At 38.8% G+C, this 19,609-nt stretch overlaps 1 protein-coding gene across 1 annotated transcript; it reads left to right on the forward strand.

Moving 5' to 3' along the window:
• The first annotated feature begins 389 nt into the window (after positions 1–389).
• On the forward strand, positions 390–19,021 carry LOC124229460 (membrane-spanning 4-domains subfamily A member 4A-like). Its single transcript, XM_046644670.1, has 7 exons — positions 390–449; positions 7,420–7,579; positions 8,652–8,789; positions 11,919–11,975; positions 13,165–13,323; positions 16,766–16,867; positions 18,770–19,021. The coding sequence occupies exons 2-7, from the start codon at positions 7,436–7,438 to the stop codon at positions 18,857–18,859; spliced, it is 690 nt and encodes a 229-aa protein (XP_046500626.1). The 5' UTR covers positions 390–449; positions 7,420–7,435; the 3' UTR covers positions 18,860–19,021.
• The last annotated feature ends 588 nt before the right edge of the window (positions 19,022–19,609 follow it).

Genomic DNA, 19,609 nt, shown 5'->3' on the forward strand with positions numbered 1-19,609 from the left:
TCATTACATTAGTTTGTGTATATAAACACTTTTGAGCAGAGCCTGAAATAGAGAAAATCCTCAACTACTGATCTCTACAGTATGTACTTGATCTCACACTATGTACCTGATATACCACTAATAGTGGTAATAACCACCATTATTTTCCTAAAAAGATTGTATGAGGCAGTCACTACTTGTTCAGTATATTTTGCAGTAGACATCTGCACACATATTAGGAGCACACACTCAAGCAGCACTTCCAACATGAAAAAGGAAGTAACTGTGCATGTGAGAAATTCATAGCACTGCCTTTGGGGTTTAGAAAAAGTGCCAGGAGAGGAGGAGGGCATATTAAAACTGAGTGAGGCGTGGAGCATGGGCAAGTGGTTGTATCTGGACTGAAGGCACTTGCCCAGAGTCTCTGGCACTCATAAGACACAACTGAGACCTTCCAAGCTTGAAGAAAGGTAGGTCCAGGGACATGCTTTCCTAGGCTTTTGGGTTGATGGCTTCCTCATCCATTGATTCTAAGATCCCTGGGAGAGGGAGAGAAGAGGAGGTCGCCTCCCATGGTACAAGGTGATATTCCAGGTTGGGGTGGGTCGAGTGCAACTTTAAATGTATGTTTGGGAGGTTCAAGGAGCCAATCTTTGCTGCAGAAGATGGAGATAAGGACAGGCACCTGACAGATGATTCTGGATTATCTTGCATTAGTTACTTTTTTCTCTAACCCCCCAGGCTATGAGAAAACGGAGAGCAATATTTTACACTTTTGACTAATTACTTCATATAGTCTTCATGCTCCTTCTTCCATGGTCTTATTCTCTGTCTCTGACATGTTACTTTTATATTCAACATTTAAGAAAAATATCCGCCACATGCAGAAATTGTTGGAGATGTTGTAGGGCAAAGGTGCGGTCCCCAGTCTTATGCAGGCCCTGGGATAGTCTGGGGCCTGACCTGGTTCCCCAACTATCTTTGGCATCATTCATGAGAACTCAAGGCATAAAGTGAGGCTGCTTATAGGAAGTCTGCTAATGAAAGAGACTGTAGATTTCTAGCATTCTTGGGATCTGAGAGAATCTTGAAGGCAATTGTACTCAATGAATTCTTTACTTGGATGAGGTAAATTAAACCCGGAGAAGGGAAATAACTTATCCAGAGTCACACTAGTCAGTAAAAGAGCTAGGAATAGAACCCAGACTTCTTGATTCCTAGTACAGATGTTTTCCCTGCCCAACTCACCATCTCTACATTACCATCATTAGCCTTCTTTAAACCATCCAAGTTCAGCCTCATTTTGGGCCTCTATTCTATTTCATAAGTTTGACAAGGAAGGAGATGCATCCCCTTCAGACCATCCTTGGTATTCTTGGCAATTGTGACCCATGAGGGGGATGGTGACATAAAAATAATGAAACAACAGATTGATGTTGGTGCTGATCTACAAGGAGATTGGAGCCAGTAGAAGAAGAGGGACGTTTTCTAGGTTTCTCCATGCCTGTAACAGGAACAACAACAAAAAAAGGACATCGCAGTTGACAACGTCCCAATGTATGTGACAGATGATGGGACAAGACTAGGATTCAGCATCTTCCCGAATGTGGAAGAAATGTCCCTCACCTCGACACAGTATTCTCTGTTGTTTTGGTCTCCAGGATCTATGAATATAGGAAACTGAAGCCCTGGAGGATAAACACAAATTTTTGTCCTTGAGGAATTTACATTCTGGAGGTAATTAACACATGGATTTCTATGGTATGAAAGTAGAAGCAGTTATATGAACTTACAGTCAGGGTTTTTAGAAAGAGCACCAGACCTGAGTGACCAAGACCTGACGTGTGTTACCACTGAACTACAAGAACATAAGAGTTATTTGAAAGCATTATTTTAATATGGTGTCTGCTCTGGGGAAACTCACAGCCTTATTAAATTTAGAGGGAGAACCACAAGTGATGTTTGAAAAGACTGAACCTACATTTCCTGAATCCTCAGTCTGAAGGCATGTCTGAGAGATCAATGCAGAGGTTCCTTGGCCTTAACAAGAAGTAAACTCAAGTACACGTTCAGTTTGATTAAGAATCATTAGTCCTTACCTTTACATCACTTTTGGTCCCTAGGACATAAGAAATAACTAAGATTTCTTAAACCCCTCCTTAATATCATCGATTGAGTAAGCCCTGTGTAGGGAATGGAGGAGGTGAAGAGTTGTACCTGAGAGAAGGCAGAGACTGCAGTATTGTCAGTGTGTGAGGAGATCAAATCCTGGGGGGGAGGGTGTGTGTGTGTGTGTGTGTGTGTGTGTGTGGATGTTGTTGTTGCATGGTGGCCTTGGGAATAGCAGAACATTCTTGGCAATGGGTTCAACATGTGAAAATGCCACCATGTAGGAATGAAATTGCTGCTCTGCAGTATTAAAATAAGTCAAGTATATTAGTGGCTTCAAAAATAAAAAGAGAGAGATTCAAGGTAGGGTTAGGGTAATAGATATGGGCTGAAGGAGCGGAGCTGCTCCTATCAACTGCATTACCCATTTTAACTTGAGGGTGAGGGTACTGGGATGCCAAATAAGGAATTTTAGAGAGGAGAGTGCCAGAGTTGTTTTTGCGCTTTAATATGATGATGCTGGCTTCAAAGTGGGGAATGAAATGGACACACATGGTCAAAAGTGTACACAGGATTTCGTTAAGATGCCATGAAGATACTCCTGATAAAAATTGAATGATAGCTTGGTCAGAGGATGTGGGAGAAGTGGCCAGAGTTGAAATGGTTGCCCAGGATCGGAAGATGATTGATTTTTGATGTCAAGGATGAGTAAGAGAAGGCATCAATGACAAATTACCAGAATGTTTCACATGGACAGCTGAGCTAATCATTAGACCTTCCATTACAAAAAACACTTGCTGGGGCCAGTCCTGTGGCATAGTGGTTAGGTTCACACACTCTGCTTTGGTGACCTGGGGTTCACAGCTTCAGATCCCAGGCGCGGACCTACACATTGCTCAGCAAGCCATTCTGTGGTGGCATCCCACATACAAAATAGAGGAAAATTAGCATGGCTATTAGCTCAGGAACAATCTCCCTCAAATAAAAAAAAGGAAGATGGGGAACAGAGGTTAGCTCGGGACCAATCTTCCTCACAAAAAAACAAAAACATGTAGAATCTCATAATCCTCTCATGGTTCTTGTTACCTTTAGCTTTTGCTATTCTATATTAGGAACCAACTGTATGACCCTGAAATAATGTCCTCCATATACTTTTCATTGCACCATTAATTTTTTGAAAGGAAAAAGTTGAAGAAGACTCGATATCTTCTCTCTATTTCTTCTGATGTTTGAAGTGAAAATTCTCCCTCTCCCTCTCTAGGAAAAGTTACTAAATGAAAATCAAACTACGGAGTTTATTGTAATGACTTTAAATTGAGCTCAGAGGGGCAGATCTTCCAGCAAAAGCTGGATTAAAGGATGTGGGTTAGATTGAAGGCCAAAAAGAAAGCTACCTATTTTATGTTCTTTTCTGTAAATTGAGATCTTGGGTTCTGCTCAGAGGATACACAAGTATCCAGAAAAGTCTGAACATGCCTACTCAACAACATGTAATAGGTAACCTATCTCGCTAACCCAGTTATCACTGAGACAGACTACAAGATAAAGAGGAGAGTCTCCTGGCCTGCCTCTACGTAGTCTTGACAATAGCTTATTCCATGACAGCAGAAAACAGATGACACCCCTGGCCTTTCTGAGCAATCTTTGAGACAAACTGCAAAGGAGTGGAAACCTCAACCACTGACCACATGGTACAATGAATAACATGCTCTAATAAATCATATAAGCTCGTCTCCTATGTCTCTCCACATCCCTTAAGACGGGAGCTTTTGGAGCAGGATGCTGACCTGAATAGAGTCCCTCTCTAGCATGTCCTTGAGTGGCAGGCAGTGTAAGAGGAAGTTTGTGTATTATATGCAAAGCTAAAAAATGTGTAAATAACAGCAGTAACAACAATACTACTAGTTCATATGTATTTAGTATTCATTATGTGACATGCACTGGTTTGAATGCACTATCTCGTTATTAAATTTCCACAGTAGGTTGGCACTATTAGTATAGTATAGTATTGGTATAGTATTAGTATAGTATAGAGGAATAGAGACACAAGATAAAGTAACTTGAGTAAAGAGGACCAGAGCTGGAATTTAAATCAAGGTAGTATAATTCCAGATCCTCTTTGCTTAAGAAGATCCACTCTTCTAGTCTGGTGAATGGAAGAACTATTTTGTTTGTACATTTGTCCACTCATCAGTTAACGGACATTTGGTATGTTTCCATCTTTTGGCCATTCTGGTTAATTCCACTAACAAAATGTGTATACAAGTTTTCGTGTGGACATACATTTTTGTTTCTCTTGGGCATATACCTGAGAGTGGAATGGTTGGGTCATGTGGTAAGTCTCCCTTTTACATTTTGAGGTACTCCCGAACTGTTTTCCAAAGTGGCTGCTCCAATTTTCAATCTCAACATCAATGTTTGATACTTCCACTTTCTCCACATTCTCATCACCACTTGTTACGGTCTATTTTTATTTTTTCTATCCTAGTAGGTGTGACGTGCTATCTCATTGTGGTTTTGATTTATATTTCTTTAATGACAAATGATGTTGACATTTTTCATGCTTATCAGTCATTTGCATATTTTCCTTTGAGAAATGCCTATTCAAATTCTTTGGCCATTTTTAAGGTTTTTTTTATAGTTGAATTTTAAGTGTTCTTTATGTATTCTGGATACAAGTCCCATACCAGATATAGGATTTACAAATATCTACTGCCATTCTGTGTGTTTTCTTTCCACTTTCTTCATGGTGACCTTTGCAGTAGGAAAATTTCTAATTTTGAATAAATTTAATTTATCTTTTTATAGTTGCTTGAGCTTTTGTTTTTATAGCTAGGGAACCATTGCCTAACCCAATTTCACAAAGACTAGCTCCTATCTTTTCTTGTAAGAGTTCTATATTTTTAGTGCTTGTATTTAGGTCTTTGATCCATTTTGAGTTATTTTTTTTAGTGTGAAGAAGAGTGTAACTTTGTTCTTTTACATTTTTTTACAACGAATTGGGAAGTGTCCTTTCTCTTCTCCTTTTTCAAAGAGTTTATTTATTTATTTATTTGTGAGGAAGATTGGTCCTGAGCTATAATCTGTGCCAACCTTTCTCCATTTTGCTTGTGGGGTGCCGCCACAGCATGGCTTGATGAGTTGTGTGTAGGTCCCTGATCAGGATCTGAACCACTATGCCACCAGCTTGGCCCCTACATTAATTTTTTTAATTATAATTCATTTGTTTTCTCATAGTATTTTCCTCTCTTCCCTGAAAATTACACAATCCACTTCTTATCTTTATTGGTAACTCTTGATTTTCCTTGTTATTACTTGAAATCTAAAGTTACTCTCTTCACCCATCTCCCAAAGAGCACAAGGACATTACAAGACCAATTCTCATCATTCCAATGTCAAATTTTGCTTTTTGTGGATCTAGTATTTTATATTTTGTCCTCATGTTTAACCTAATAAGTTAGATACTGTTGTTATTATTTTGTACAAACATTGTATGCACATGCATGTTTACCAGTTGCTTTGCTCACCATTCCTTCTTGTAACATGCAACATCCTTCTGGGTTTTATATGCCTTATTATTATTATTTTCTTCCTGAGGAAGATTCACCCTGAGCTTACATCTTTACCAATCTTCCTCTAGTTTGTATGTGAGTTGCTGCCACAGTATGGCTACCGATGAGTGGTGTAGGTCTGCACACAGGAACTGAACCTGGGCCACCAAACAGAGTGTGCTGAACTTAACCACTAGGCCACAGGCCAGCCCCATGCCTTACTTTTGAAGCACATCATTTAGAAGTTCTATTTAGTAAATATCTGTGCTAATATACTCTATCAGGTGTTTACTTATCTGAAAATGTCTTTATTTTACCCTTGATCTTTTTTAAGATTGGCCTTGAGCTGTCAGCCGTTGCCAATCTTCCTCCTTTTTTTTCTCCCCAATACCCCATCACATAGTTGTATATCCTAGTTGCAAGTCATTCCAGTTCTTCTATGTGAGATGCTGCCACAGCATGGCTTGATGTGCAGTGTGCAGGTCCACAACCAGGTTACAAACCAGTGAACCCTGGGCCACCAAAGCAGAGTGCACAAACTTAACTACCCAGCCATAAGGCCAGCCCCTGTACCCTTGATCCTGAAGTACAGTTTTGGTGCAGAACAAATTCTAGGTCTACATTTGTTTGAAAACTATTTTGTATAGTTTTCTGTCTGTCCATAAGTGAGCCATACAATATCTGAATATGGATTCTAATGAGTAGATAATAATGTTCATATGACTTAAACCTATCCCCAGATAACCTGATTGGGTCACTATATTGGGGAGAGAAAATGGCATAAGAGCATTATGTTTGTGCTTTCTGTCTCAGAAAGATAATTTTATATGTCCTTGCTATTCATTGGCAAGTCAGGATTTAAAGCATTCTAATGTGACAAGAGATTTAAATTCTTAGTGTCAGGGATATGACTCAAGATCATAAATTCCATCCCCAAAGTCCAGAGTTTATAGGGTAAAATCCAAGATTACACATATTGTATTTAGTAAAGATGAACCTGGGGAAAGTTTCTCGCTCTGAGATTGTCACTGTGCTCTGATTAAAAAGGAAGACTACAAGATGCAGGTAATTGGATTGCAGATGATTCTGTGCAATTTATTACTATTATAAAAGTTATCTTTTGAGCCAACTCTGATGACCGAGTGGTTAAAGTTAACTCTCACCACTTCAGCAGCCCAGGTTCGCTTCCCAGTTGTGGAACCACATCACCCATCTGTCAGTTGCCATGTTTTGGCAGCTGCTCACATAGCAGAACTAGAACTACTTACAACTAGGATGTACAACTATATACTGGGGGTTTGGAGAGCCAGGATAAAAGAGGAAGGTTGGCAACAGATGTTAGCTCAGGGCAAATCTTTCCCTGTCAAATAACAAAAGAAAAAAGACTTAAAAAGAAGAACAAGTTTTCTTTCAAAGGGGAAATGGTTGTAATCAAGGCAATACACAATAATAGGGATAGAGATAATATCTGAGTGCACTCTTGATATATACACTTGAAGACATTTCCCTAATTTGTGGGGCACTGCATATTTACCTCAATTCTATACATATTTCTATCTTTCCAATACTTTCTAGCACCTCGATGTCACATGGCATTTCTCAGTCTCTGTCTTTCTCTCTCTTTCTCTCTCTCTCCTTGCTCTATTTTCCTGGCTGGACTAGGAAATAATGACATTTTCAAAGAGGTTCTAATAGCTGTTATAATAGAGGAAGGGCATGTAGACCAGAGGTTGCTCTACCATTTCCAGAACCTCATCCTAATTTATATTTCTTATTGTAGCACCTTTTCTGCTGCCATGACAACTATGCAAGGAGAGGAAGAGAGCACACCAGGGGCTGACCCTCGTGTATACCAGCCGGGAGATCATGCTTCTCTAAATACGTATCTGTGGAAAGGGATGCCAGAGAAGTTCTTGAAGGGGGAACCCAAAGTCCTCGGGGTAAGTCAGCTGTGGACCTGGGAGAAGACTAATCATGTTGTAGAATCACATGGATGAGATATAACACCAGATACTCTATCCCACTACTGCATAATACATCAGCCAGAGCTAGGAAGATCAGTGTTTTGTGTTCAGGCCTTATCACCTGAAAATGACACAATATTCTATTACATCATGCTTCTGATTAAGTTGTATTTAAAACATAGTGAATTCCGGTCTACTCTAAGGTTGTGGGTCATCCAAGATAAATATATTTAACCTCAGCATGGAAACCAACAAAATAAAAGGACACGTGCACCAGCTAGTGTTGCATCTGCAGAACTTCCTGATAGCTGATGGCCCCGTATTGCTACTATCTCCCTGTGGGTAATTTTCTTAGCCTTCTTCTATCTTCTGTGCATTTCTGTCTGGAGTCTCAAGCTGATATGCCTAAAAGAAATGATGGTTTAAAGAAAGATAGTTGAGTGCAAGTGGAAGGACCGTGAATACAGAGGTTTATCTCTAGCCCAAGCTTTAAACCAATGGGACAAAGTCACGATGACACTTTGGATCTTTTTGAATGCCATGGCATAACGTACTCCAACTTCTCTATTTTAGAACCCTGTACTCATTCATGTCTTCAGGCACCAAACCCCAGGAAAATGGCATATTGCTCTTCTTTTTGTCTTCCCTTGTACATCCTCTCCTTCCTTAGATTAATTCTCCAAGTGAGAATCTTTGTTTCCTGATTTCTGGATCACTCCTATTTGAGCATGTGTGTAGAAGAGCAACACTTGTGGTAGGAGTAGCGTCATAAGTAGGTACCATAAAACACCTCTGAGGAGGTCCTGGTACACTCGTTTTTATCTTGAAATTAATGAGGCAATTGGGATAGACAGATGAAGAGATAATTTTAGTAAGTTAGTATGTCCACAGTACTTTGTATGTAAGAAATGTGACAGGACAATATCATCAAGATCATCTGACTATTTCAAAAGGTAGAGAATGAGGGTAATTTAGTGGTTAGAAAGGGGGTGGCATGGGTTCAATTTTGTGGTAAATATTCAGTTTTTACTTTGTTCATCCTTTCCAGGTTATGCAGATCCTGATTTCCCTGATGAACTTCAGCTTGGGAATAATAATGATTACTGTCACGGGGAAATTTGGTGCAAGTTATAGTGGCACTCCCATTTCCGTGTACTCAGGGTACACAATTTGGGGGTCGGTGATGGTGAGCAGAATACCGTTTGATACAGTTGGAGACACTATAACATAGTTGATCATATCCTGAGCTTTAGAATCATATCTTAACCCTGTCTTGTAGTTCTCTAACTTTGAGAAAGATCTCTGACCTGTTTTTGATTCAATTTTCTCATATTTAAAGGAGGAATGGTCGTATAAAACTCATAGAAAGCTAAAAAGATCAAATATTTAATGTATATCAGTTAGGATATATTACAGCAGCATGTAGCAACAACGCCAAACCAGAGTGGATTAAAGATTGAAAGCATTGATTATTTCACAACAGGAAGCCAAGAGCTAGTCATTTCCAGAGTTCATTCATTCAGGAGTTACCTCAATGAGGCAACCTCAATGAGGACTGCAGGCAGACCATGGCAGACTTGTTGGCATATCTCATTGTTCGTAAATGTTATGTAGTGCATACATGTTTTCTGTTCCCAAGCCAGCTATGGGCAAAGGTCATGGACTTGCCAGTGTTGGCTTGAACTACTCAAGATTCTTGTCTATGGCTGGGAAGGGTTGATTGAAGCTCATGGGAGGCTGAACAAAATGAGGATTTTGTTAGCAAGGAAGAAGAGGAGACATGGCTGGTATGCAGGATTTTATAGTCAACTATCAAATCTTAGCATATTGTTAGCTTAGCAAATGCAACTGCTGTTGCATAAATTTTCTTCCTAAGTTTAGTAACAATAACTATTATTAAAGTTGAATAAAAATTTAAGAAAGAGTAAAAATTTCACCCCACAACAAAATACAAGAGAATTTCTCTGTACATTGAAAGCGTAAATAGAGTATAAAGTAACAAGTTTTACCTACCGATGAGAGGAAAATACATTTGTAATTGGGTTTGTGTAAGAATCAGGGAACCGACTGAAGTCTGCAGAGTTTCCATTTATCTACAAAATTCAGAATGAGATCGTTTAGAGTTTAAAGTCTATAATGAGCTGGCTTTTTGTGCCTTCTTGTCTGTTTGTAGAAAAAATGTTTAAAGAACAGCAAATGCTATTCTCCTTCGGGTCAGTTGTGCAATGCTTCTGGTATCTGATCACACTGATGTCAGTAGTAGCCTTTATTAAACTCTCACTAGGATCTAGACATTCTGCTGAGTGCTTTATATGGGTAATTCCATTTCGAACAATCATCCCAAACTTCTGAGAAAGGATTTATCATTGCCCTCATGTTACTGATGAAGAAATTGGAACTTAGATCAAGTGACTTTCCCAAGATCACACAATTTTATGGTCTGTGAATCAGGGCTCAAATAGGGCCAGTCCGATTCCAGGATTTCATACATCTGACCACTCTAGTTTTCTGCTTTCCCTTTCATTTCTTTTTCAAGACCACATTGGAAACCAGTTTTCATAATTTACACTTTTACACATGTTCACTAGATTACCAGGAACTGCAAGAGCTGTGTTTATCAATTGAGACATCGCTCAGACCCTTGTAGGTAGCCCACTAGAGGAACCTTTGTTAACTAGGGGGACATTTTTTGCTGCTACCTTCAGGTATTCTTTCAGCCTTCTTTCAGAAACCTCATCTGTGATGTGCCTCCTTCTCTCCCTTATGTAGACAAGAACGGATACCAAGAACCAGTCGCAAATCTCTGTTCTATTTGGCCCTTTAGTCTCCAGCAGAGCTAAATGTCCTTTATCGGAATTATATAAAATTCTCCCCACATTAGTCTATTTATTCAAGTTTTCTTTTGTGTACTTTTGCAACACTGTAAAGTTTTATTTTGATATATCTTTCTCATTCCTTGTTAAGTGTTTTTCTATCAGAACTTTATGAATTTTTGCTACGGTAAATGAAATTCTCTTATTAAATCTTATCTTCAAACACAAACACACACCTATTTATAATATGTACATATTGTTTCTGTGTATAATGATGTTCCCCTGTGCCTTACTGAATTTGCGTAGAGTGTATAGAAGTTTTTAGTTGATAATCTTGGATTTTTGCAGTATAACATGCTCGTATTTAAATAACAGTAATTTTAACCATTTTCTTCATATATTTTTCTTATATAATCATTTTGGTTAACATACTAGGAATAGTAACACACAATAGTCTTATAAGTTTATGTGGATTTTCACTTTAACAAGACGGCCTTTGTTTCCCCATTCAACATGATAAAGGCTTTTAGACTGTGACTGATGTTCTACCATGTAATGTAAAATGCAACTCTACATTTTATAAATAATGTTTGTCAGTAATAACGTGGAAGTCTATTAAATGTCTTATCAAGATTGTAAACATGAATAGCAGTTAGCATATGAGTTTTCTCCCTGAATCCATTAATTTCATAAATTATATGAATATTTCAAGATTAAAAAATCTAGACATGTGAAGAAATACTCCAGATGTTCATGATTTATTTCACATAATATGATGGATGATTCTCCCTGCTGTTTCTTTTCCTGAGGAGACTTCGTTTATGTTAATCATCTCTGTGTCTCGGTAATTAGAAATTCGTTGAGGAAATTTATCAAGGTGGTTCATTAGATCAGGCGTTTTTGGTAGAAAGACAGAAGTTTTGAAACTTCTGCAGTCGAATACAACAAGCAAACCCAGAAACTGAAACTGTTAAATACTGTAAGGCAAGGAGTCCAATCGACTTCACTCTGGTCATTTGTTCTAAATGTAAAATAATTACCCAAAAGATGGAGTCAAATGAAGTAGTACAAACTAATCATCATCTGTACAGAATTTAAACATTTTCTTTGCTATAATTTTATGTACAACTTTTAATAGTCATTTTAAATAAAAATAATCATTAGGTTTTTTTCTTTTGTAAAACCTTAGTAAATTTTGATACCATATTAGGGTTAGGCATATTGGGAATTGAGAAGCTTTCTTTATATTTCAATCCCCTCAAACAGTTTAAATATCATCACAATTACACACTTCTGAAAGGCTTGATAAATTCTCCTGTGAATCCGTCTGGTAGAATTTCTTTGTTGTTTCTGGGAAAAGGGCCATTTATCTACAAACTTCTGTGTTTGTTTCAATATAGTTTGTTTAACATAGTTATCAGATTTTGGGATACGTTTGAATAAGTTATGACTTCAAATATTTATTTAAAGCTTTTTACCTGTATTTTCATTTTTGTTTTTAGTTTCTTATTTCAGGTTCCTTGTCAGTTGCAGCAGGAACTAGAACTACAAGAGGTCTGGTTAGTAATATTTCCTCGTTTTTGTTCCAAAAGGAAGATTAACTGTGAAAATGTTCTGACAGAATAGAAAACAAATTTTGTTTATTCTTAATAACTAGGAGAGATGGTAAGTTTTACCTAGTTGAAAGGGTCTTTCGAAACTTGTAATACAAGATGTCTGACAATAGAATTACGGACATGAGAATGAAGAGTTTGGGACAGTAGTCGCTGAGAGAATCGTTTTGGAAATACAGAGAATCCCTAAGAAAAACCATCAAATGGATTCATCATACAAACCCTACAACTTGAGATCCAGGTCCCCATGACCGTGGCACCAAGTATTGGTGTGACATCATATTTGTTGACTTATTGATGAAAATATTTATTCCAAGTCTATGCAGAAAGGATTTTGATTCAGTTTGCAGGGAAAGAAATTCACAGCAAGGCTGTTAAAAAAGAAGAAGCAAATTTAAAACACAGCTTTCGTGCCAATATGTCTTTCCCAAAGACAATAAGAGGCAAAAGCCCAGATCTCAATAAATGTTTTTCTACCTAAAGCGATATTTGAGTTTTCTTCCCTCAAAGGACAAATATCAAACCATGGAGATGATCAATACGGCTTCTCCAGATCTGACCTCAATCTGTCTCCCTAGGATGTCCTCCAGTTATAACCATTAAAATCTACCTTGTGCTATAGCTACTCTAAACGTCTCATACTTTCTTCAGGAATTTTAAGTCTTGTAAAAAGCCTCAAAACTTCACTGAGGGAAGAGAATATAGGAAAAGGAATACACAGCAAAGGGAGATATTACACAAAAGGCATGGAGGCATGAGAGGCAAGTGGCATTTAGAAAATAATGAGAAGTTAGGCACCGACAGAGAATATGGTAGGAGATGGACACAGACAAAACTATCCGACTAAAGTGTAAAGGGATTGAAAGCCTTGCTAAGGAGATTGGAATTAATCTCATTGTCCCATGGGAGTCATCTGAAGGATTTAAGCATGGGAATAACTAGATCATATTTGAGTTTTGGCAGGAGATTAGAGTTGAAGCTTCCATAAGGAAAGAGACAAGTTGGGAGACTATTGCACTAATCAAGACAGAGAAGATGAAATGGGTTGGACAAGAAGTGGTGGGTGTAAAGTGATTGATAGAGACATATCTGAGGGTGTTGTTGGATTGTTTAATTGATTTTCCTTCCTTTCTAGGTCCAAGGTAGCCTAGGAGTGAACATCACCAGCTCTGTCTTTGCCGCATCAGGGATCATAATCACTATGATCAGCATGATTGGTCTTGCATCCAGTTACTATAACTGGAACCCTAGAGCGGGGTTGGAGAATTATTACAAGCGCATACATATTTCAACGGTTAGTGCTTCCTCTTTTCATGGGATACTGTGGTGGAAGCAAGCCACAGGAGCCTGGGTTCTGGCAAAGATAACAATCAGTATTCCCTTATTGATGAATCACTTTCAAAAGTTGGAAGTGATTGAGACATAGGGCAATCTTTTATTTAGGAGTCAGGACCACATCTCATCTCATCTTTCTCTTTGTTCCTTCTCTAAATGTGATGAGGGAAGTAGGAAGAAAGCCCTTGTAGCTATGGGACATACACTCTGTAATAGCGTGTTAAGCATTTTGCATAATTTTTCCTGTTTAATTTCAAAATACCTGTAAGTCTGTACTGTTACCTACTCTAAAACTGCAGCCAGATGTCAGTCTCTATATCCCCCAGGGCATTCTGTTGGAGCCTGATGCAGTTGCCTGGTTCTCTAACAATAAAGGAAAATTATCTTGAACATTAGCTTAGAAATGGTGAATAACCAGTATCCCTCCCAACATCTCTGGATGTTCTTACAAGATTAAGCACTTTTGGCCTCAACATCCAGCTCTTGGAAAACTCTCAATCTCTGTTGCATATTTCACTACTTTTCTGTAGCACTTGCCTTCATCCAAAATATTATCTTAATCACTTTATTCTCCAAATTACCACTTACACAAGATTTTGTAGGTGATGAAACATCTAGAAGTTTTGGATAAGTGCGGGAAGGAAGAGTTATTGCTGCACCCGTAGCAGACTAAAATGCAATGGAATCTTTATTACTAAAAAGTCTATTAGCCATTCTCAACACCACTGAGTTTTCTGTTACCCCCCTTCCCTTTGAGCTTCCAGCCTTCACTGTGCTGCTTAGTTTTTTCTTCCATTGTCTCTTTTGCAAACCCAAATTTGGAAATTCAACATTCTTCCTAACTTCTTAAGCAGATCAATTGCATTAACTTTTCTTCATTCCTAGCTAATCCTAGGTGAGTCTCGAGTGCTATATATTCATTCCAAATAGTCACTTCAGTGTCTTTCCTAATATGATTCACTCCCCTTGAGATTTCTAACTGTTCATACAGTAAGCAATTTTATTTCTTACCACTCCTTCAAAATAAAAACAAAGTTTGTAAAGAACTTAAAAGATTTTCCAGGATGACACCATTAGAAATTGGCAAAAGCAAGATTGGATCCTGGAACTTCCTGCCTCTAATCCTCCTATTCTTTAATGTTTTTTATGTAGTTATGCTGAAAAAGAATCTTGCTTCCAGTGTCGGACGTTCTCTCCACTCATAGACTTTAAGGGCACAATGATAGGGACAAAATCCACAATGGACCAGCTTCATAGGGCTGGCTCCTGGACACGGGACCTGTGAGGTCACACAGGGCTTTGTAGATAGAAGTTTTGTATCCTTGGTTTACTGCTCTGCTGTTGCTGCCTTAAATTCTTAATACGGTTTTAACAAGAGGTCCTGTAGGTGATGTAGCCTTTCCTGCCTCTATCTCAATCACCATCTCCCAGAGGCTGTCACCAGTTCTTATTGTGTGAACCTTTTTTCTGCCTGCCCTTATATCAGACACATCCATAATGGCTTCTTGAGATCTGAAGCACCAAATTTGTTCCTACCTGGGCACCTGCACAGTCAGTAAACAGGTCTATGAGCCTACACTTTATGTTCAGTCCTGGGTTGGGCACAGTGGGAGACATAAGAAGGAGAGCAGTCTTTACCTTTAGGAAGCTCCACTCCTCCTGGGAGAAAAGTAGAAATATTGGAAAGCAGTTAGAGATTGACAAAGGACCAAGGGCTTACTTTTGAATATAATTATAAAGAGAGGTTAGAAAAAGGTGAGCTCTTTGTAAGAAAGGTACAGTGCAGACTGCATGGAATCATTAGGAGAACCAGATGAAACTGCCAATGATCAACTGTACTTGATCTAAAGATACAATGATTTCACATGGCTCAAATTATATGTATTACATGTATTTTTCTACTTATTGTTGGAAATCCAGCCTGACACTTGATTTTGTAAATAAAGTTTTATTGGAACATAGCCACATCCATTTGTTACGTTTTGTCCATGGCTGCTTTTGTGCTGCAGCAGAGTTGATGGTTAGTGACCAAATGTCCTGCCACACCTGAAGTATATGCCAGCAGGCCCCTGATAGAAAGTTTGTTAACTCCTGTTCTACCTCACTAGATGGAAAAATCCCTGAGGTTGGGGAAATTAGCTGTTTTGTTTGCTGCTCTATCATCTATACCTACAATTTCTGAAACACAGCGGCTGCTGAATATGTTGAAGACATGAGTAAATAGATAAAGAAACGATGAATGCAAATATTCTCAAGGTTCACTTGAGTCAGTGTCACTCATGTCCTGGGCTCTTGATCTATTGGCTCTTCCACAGCAGAAGCACCATTCCTATCTGTGGAGAAAAAAGGAAGAATATTTAGACCAAAGAATCCCAGGAATCAATGCAGGCATCTAATTCAAGTTTTTAGGAATAAGAGTACTGCCCAATGTTTCTAAAATCGGACCATTTTTGGCTAAAGATTAGACCTAAAGTCAATTCTCTGAGAAGACGGATTAAAGACCAACTAACTTGGTGTTCATTGTTGCATTAGTTTCTTATTGTTGCTGTAACAAACTACTACAAACTTAGTGACTTAAGACAACGTAAAATTATTATTTTACAGTTCTGAAGGCCAAAAGTTTGGAATGAGTCTCACTGGGCTAAAATCAACTTGTTGTCAAGGCTGTATTTCTCTCTGGGGGTTGTAAGGGAGAATCAGTAACTCTGCCTTTTCTGGCTTTTAGAGGCTACCTACATTCCTGGGCTTGTCATTCCATTCACTGTCTTCGAAGCAATCAGTAGAACATCTTCAAATCTCTCTAGGACTTTGACTCTTCTGCGTCCTGTTTCCACTTATAAGCATTCTGTAATTGTTTAGGGCTCACTGGATAATCCAAGATAACCCCTCCATCTCATGGTCAGCTATTAAGCTTAATTCCATCTACAAACTTAATTCACCTTTGCCATGTAACTTCACATATTTACAGTTTCTGTGGATTAGGATGTGGACCTCTTTGGTCTTTTATTATCCTTCCTACAATTATTACTCTGCTTTCGATTACTAAGATATGAGATCACGTTATTGTGTCAACTATAAGGAATCCATAATGTCTGAAAGAACTAAGTTGATTATTATCTTGATGATCTCTTCCCCCATTTTACAGCATTTCACATTCTGTACCTACAATAGCACTGGAAAGTAGAGGGTGGGGAAAAATGCCTAATTCAGTACTGATAAAAGTGACAGGATAAGTGACATTCAACAGGCTATGAACTTGATAAGAGTATGGCTGCAATTAAGAGCCAGTTTCTCTGACCTCTGGCCAATTGTTCTTCTCTTTCGGTATTGTAATCAGTGGTCAATGATTTGAACTTGTCATCTCTATTCCTCATGTTCCTTTGTTATGAATTTGCCCTTAGGGTATGGAGGGTATAGTGCTCATTTTAAGTGTGCTGGAGTTCTGCATTGCTGTGTCCCTCTCTGTCTTTGGAAGCAATGTCACCTGCTGTAATCGTGAGAGGGTGAGTATTGGATTTACCTTGAAGATATCTGAATTCATTTCCTATTGCTGTGTAATGGATTACACAAACATAGAGGCATAAAACAACACTCATTAATTATCTCTGAGCTTCCATGGGTCAAGAGTCTGGGCACAGCTTGGCTGGGTTCTCTGCTCAGGATTTATAAGGCTGTAATTAAGGACTTGGCTGGGGCTGTGGTCTCAGCTGAGGCCTCTGGTCCTCTTCCATGCTCACATGGCAGAATTCATTCCCTCTCAGCTGTGGAACTCATGACAACTTATTTCTACATTGAGGCCTACAGGAGAGAAAACGTTTTTGGTAATTTAAGCCTCTTTTAAATGATTCACATGATTGGATCAAGTCCATCTACAATAATTTCCATTTGGATAAACTCAAGGTCAACTGAGTAGCAACCTATTCACGGTTTTGATATCCCATCATAAACAAAGGTCCCAGCCATACTGCAGGCAAGGGAATCATACATGCACATGTGTGACCACGTGTTGTCTTAGAATTCTGCCTATCACAATGGATAAAGAAAAGTACTTTTCTTCATCCTTAACCCCTCAAAGGGCCTCCTCTCTTAGTCTAGAGCAGAGTATGCTTCACAATGGAGAGGTCCTCAAGGAGTGCCAGATGTTACTCTATTATCCTATGATTGCAGTCTTCCATGGGCTGATGAAAAAAGTCAGGGTTTCACACTTCTCTGTCAGTGTGTGCAAACTTGCCCATTCTCTTACCCTGAGACCTACAGCAGATCCTCCTGGCTGCTGAGCAGAAAGGATGTCACCTGGAGGGGATTGGGAAGTGAGAGGACGCAAGAGACCCAGAGGCACTAGGAAGAATAGAACAAGGATATCTTCCAACAGTTGAGGGTTGCAGGGTAAGAAAATAGATATTAAAGCTCAGGAGATGCTCATTAGTTTCATTACTCAAAGGTCTGGTCAAACAAAGGCTAAACCCAAATCACAAAATAACAATAGTTCGATAAGATTATTTTTTTGTGCTCTTTCCCCCCATTTTGTTCCTTTTTACTTTCTTTTGGGGATCTCATGCTACACCGCATCCCCCACCCCCAGAGCCCTTCCCCATAGAAGAGAGATTGACTAAATCACATTGACTTTATTAGTGGACTCTTGAGTTATAAGACCCTAGAAGCGAGAGTTTCTCAGCAAATCCAGTGATTTTGTAATTTCATTAAGTGAAGCATTTGAACCAGGGGGCAAGCTCCTTAGTAATATTCACATCATAATATCTAGGCCTGTGTTCCCTTCTGCTCCTAGGTTAGTTACAGAGCTGGGAAATATTGCTCCTGCTAATTCCACTTCTTATAGAATTGGCAAGTGTGAATCAAGAAAAGCAATGGCTTTGGGACATAAATTCCTAAGTCTCTATCTCTTCCTAGATCTCCTCCAACATGCACTCCATTTCACGTTGAATTTGTGGAAGAAGGACCAGCATTTCCCTTCGTTTCCTAATGATTCCTGCCATGTTGATCAGTGTGGTTTTTGCAATGTTTTTGTCATGGCCAGCAAATCAATGATTTGGGTATGCTGTTGTCATCAGCATGAACAACCAGGTTTGGTAGAAGAACTCGATATATTTTCCATGACACTTAGGTTTACCCAGCTTGTTGGGCACCCTCATCCACATAGTAGATCCATCCACTTGCAAGACCACAGCAACAGCTGTCAGCATGTCATGCCAAAAGCCTTCGCTGAATGGTTTTCCTAGATATAGCCTCATCCAAAGAATGCCTGAGAGACCCCACCAAGTTGATGTTGAGACTGAATTCAGAGAAGAAACAGTAGACTCTGATAATGATGACATTGTGTGGATAGGAAAGGAAAAGTCTGAGGTTTTTTGCTTGACTCACCTATGGCATTCTGATTGATTCCACAGGTTGTGTTCATTCCTATGACAAATCCTCACATGGCAGAAACAGCATCTCCTGCACCAGTGAGAGCACATTTGATACCACCAACAGATTAACAGCAAAATGTTCCAGAAAACCTTTCTTGACAGTTATGCAAGAACTCCACTTGGGAAAGTGCCAGAATCCAACTCTTACATTAATATATTTACACCTATAAAATTCAGAGCGATGTTCTCATTTTTCCCCAAGAACTCAACAACTCATTTCACTGGTTCTTTATTCACAATAGCAGAAGTTAAATAAATATAACATTCATTTTATGAATCAAGAGCCCTTGAAAATTTTTCCTCCATCTTCAGGACTTTTATAAAAGGACATGAAGGTGGTAAAGAAGATTTGGTAGAAGAAGGGCAAAAAAGATATTGCTGAAGTGAGGTCTCCATGCAGACTACATATTTCTGCTTCCCTGGCCAATGCTCTTCCCACTTGTTTGACTTTCTTGTCCTGCCTTTAGGAATGCAAGGTGATTTTTCCTGCAGAAAATTGAGATGTATGGCTCTTCCCTCTGTTTCTTTTTCCTGCTAGGCTTCTCCCATAGAAAATACCTTTGACTAGCACAGTCAGTACTCACATGTGCACAAACTATTATTTGAGTATAAATACACGTAGAGTAAGAATCACCTCCTGGTCAGATACAACTTGTATTTTCTCTCTCTCTCTTCACCTTCCTTTTCTTCCCTTTCTCTCTTATTCTCTTTCCTACAGGGCAGGGTTATACCCTAATCAAATTTGCATCCAGTGCCATATATGTGATTGAGCAACACATGGTATTTACTGAATGTTCATTAAGTACATTTGATTTATTA

The sequence above is a fragment of the Equus quagga genome, chromosome 17 (assembly GCF_021613505.1).
Source record: "Equus quagga isolate Etosha38 chromosome 17, UCLA_HA_Equagga_1.0, whole genome shotgun sequence".
Classification (NCBI taxonomy): Eukaryota; Metazoa; Chordata; class Mammalia; order Perissodactyla; family Equidae; genus Equus; species Equus quagga.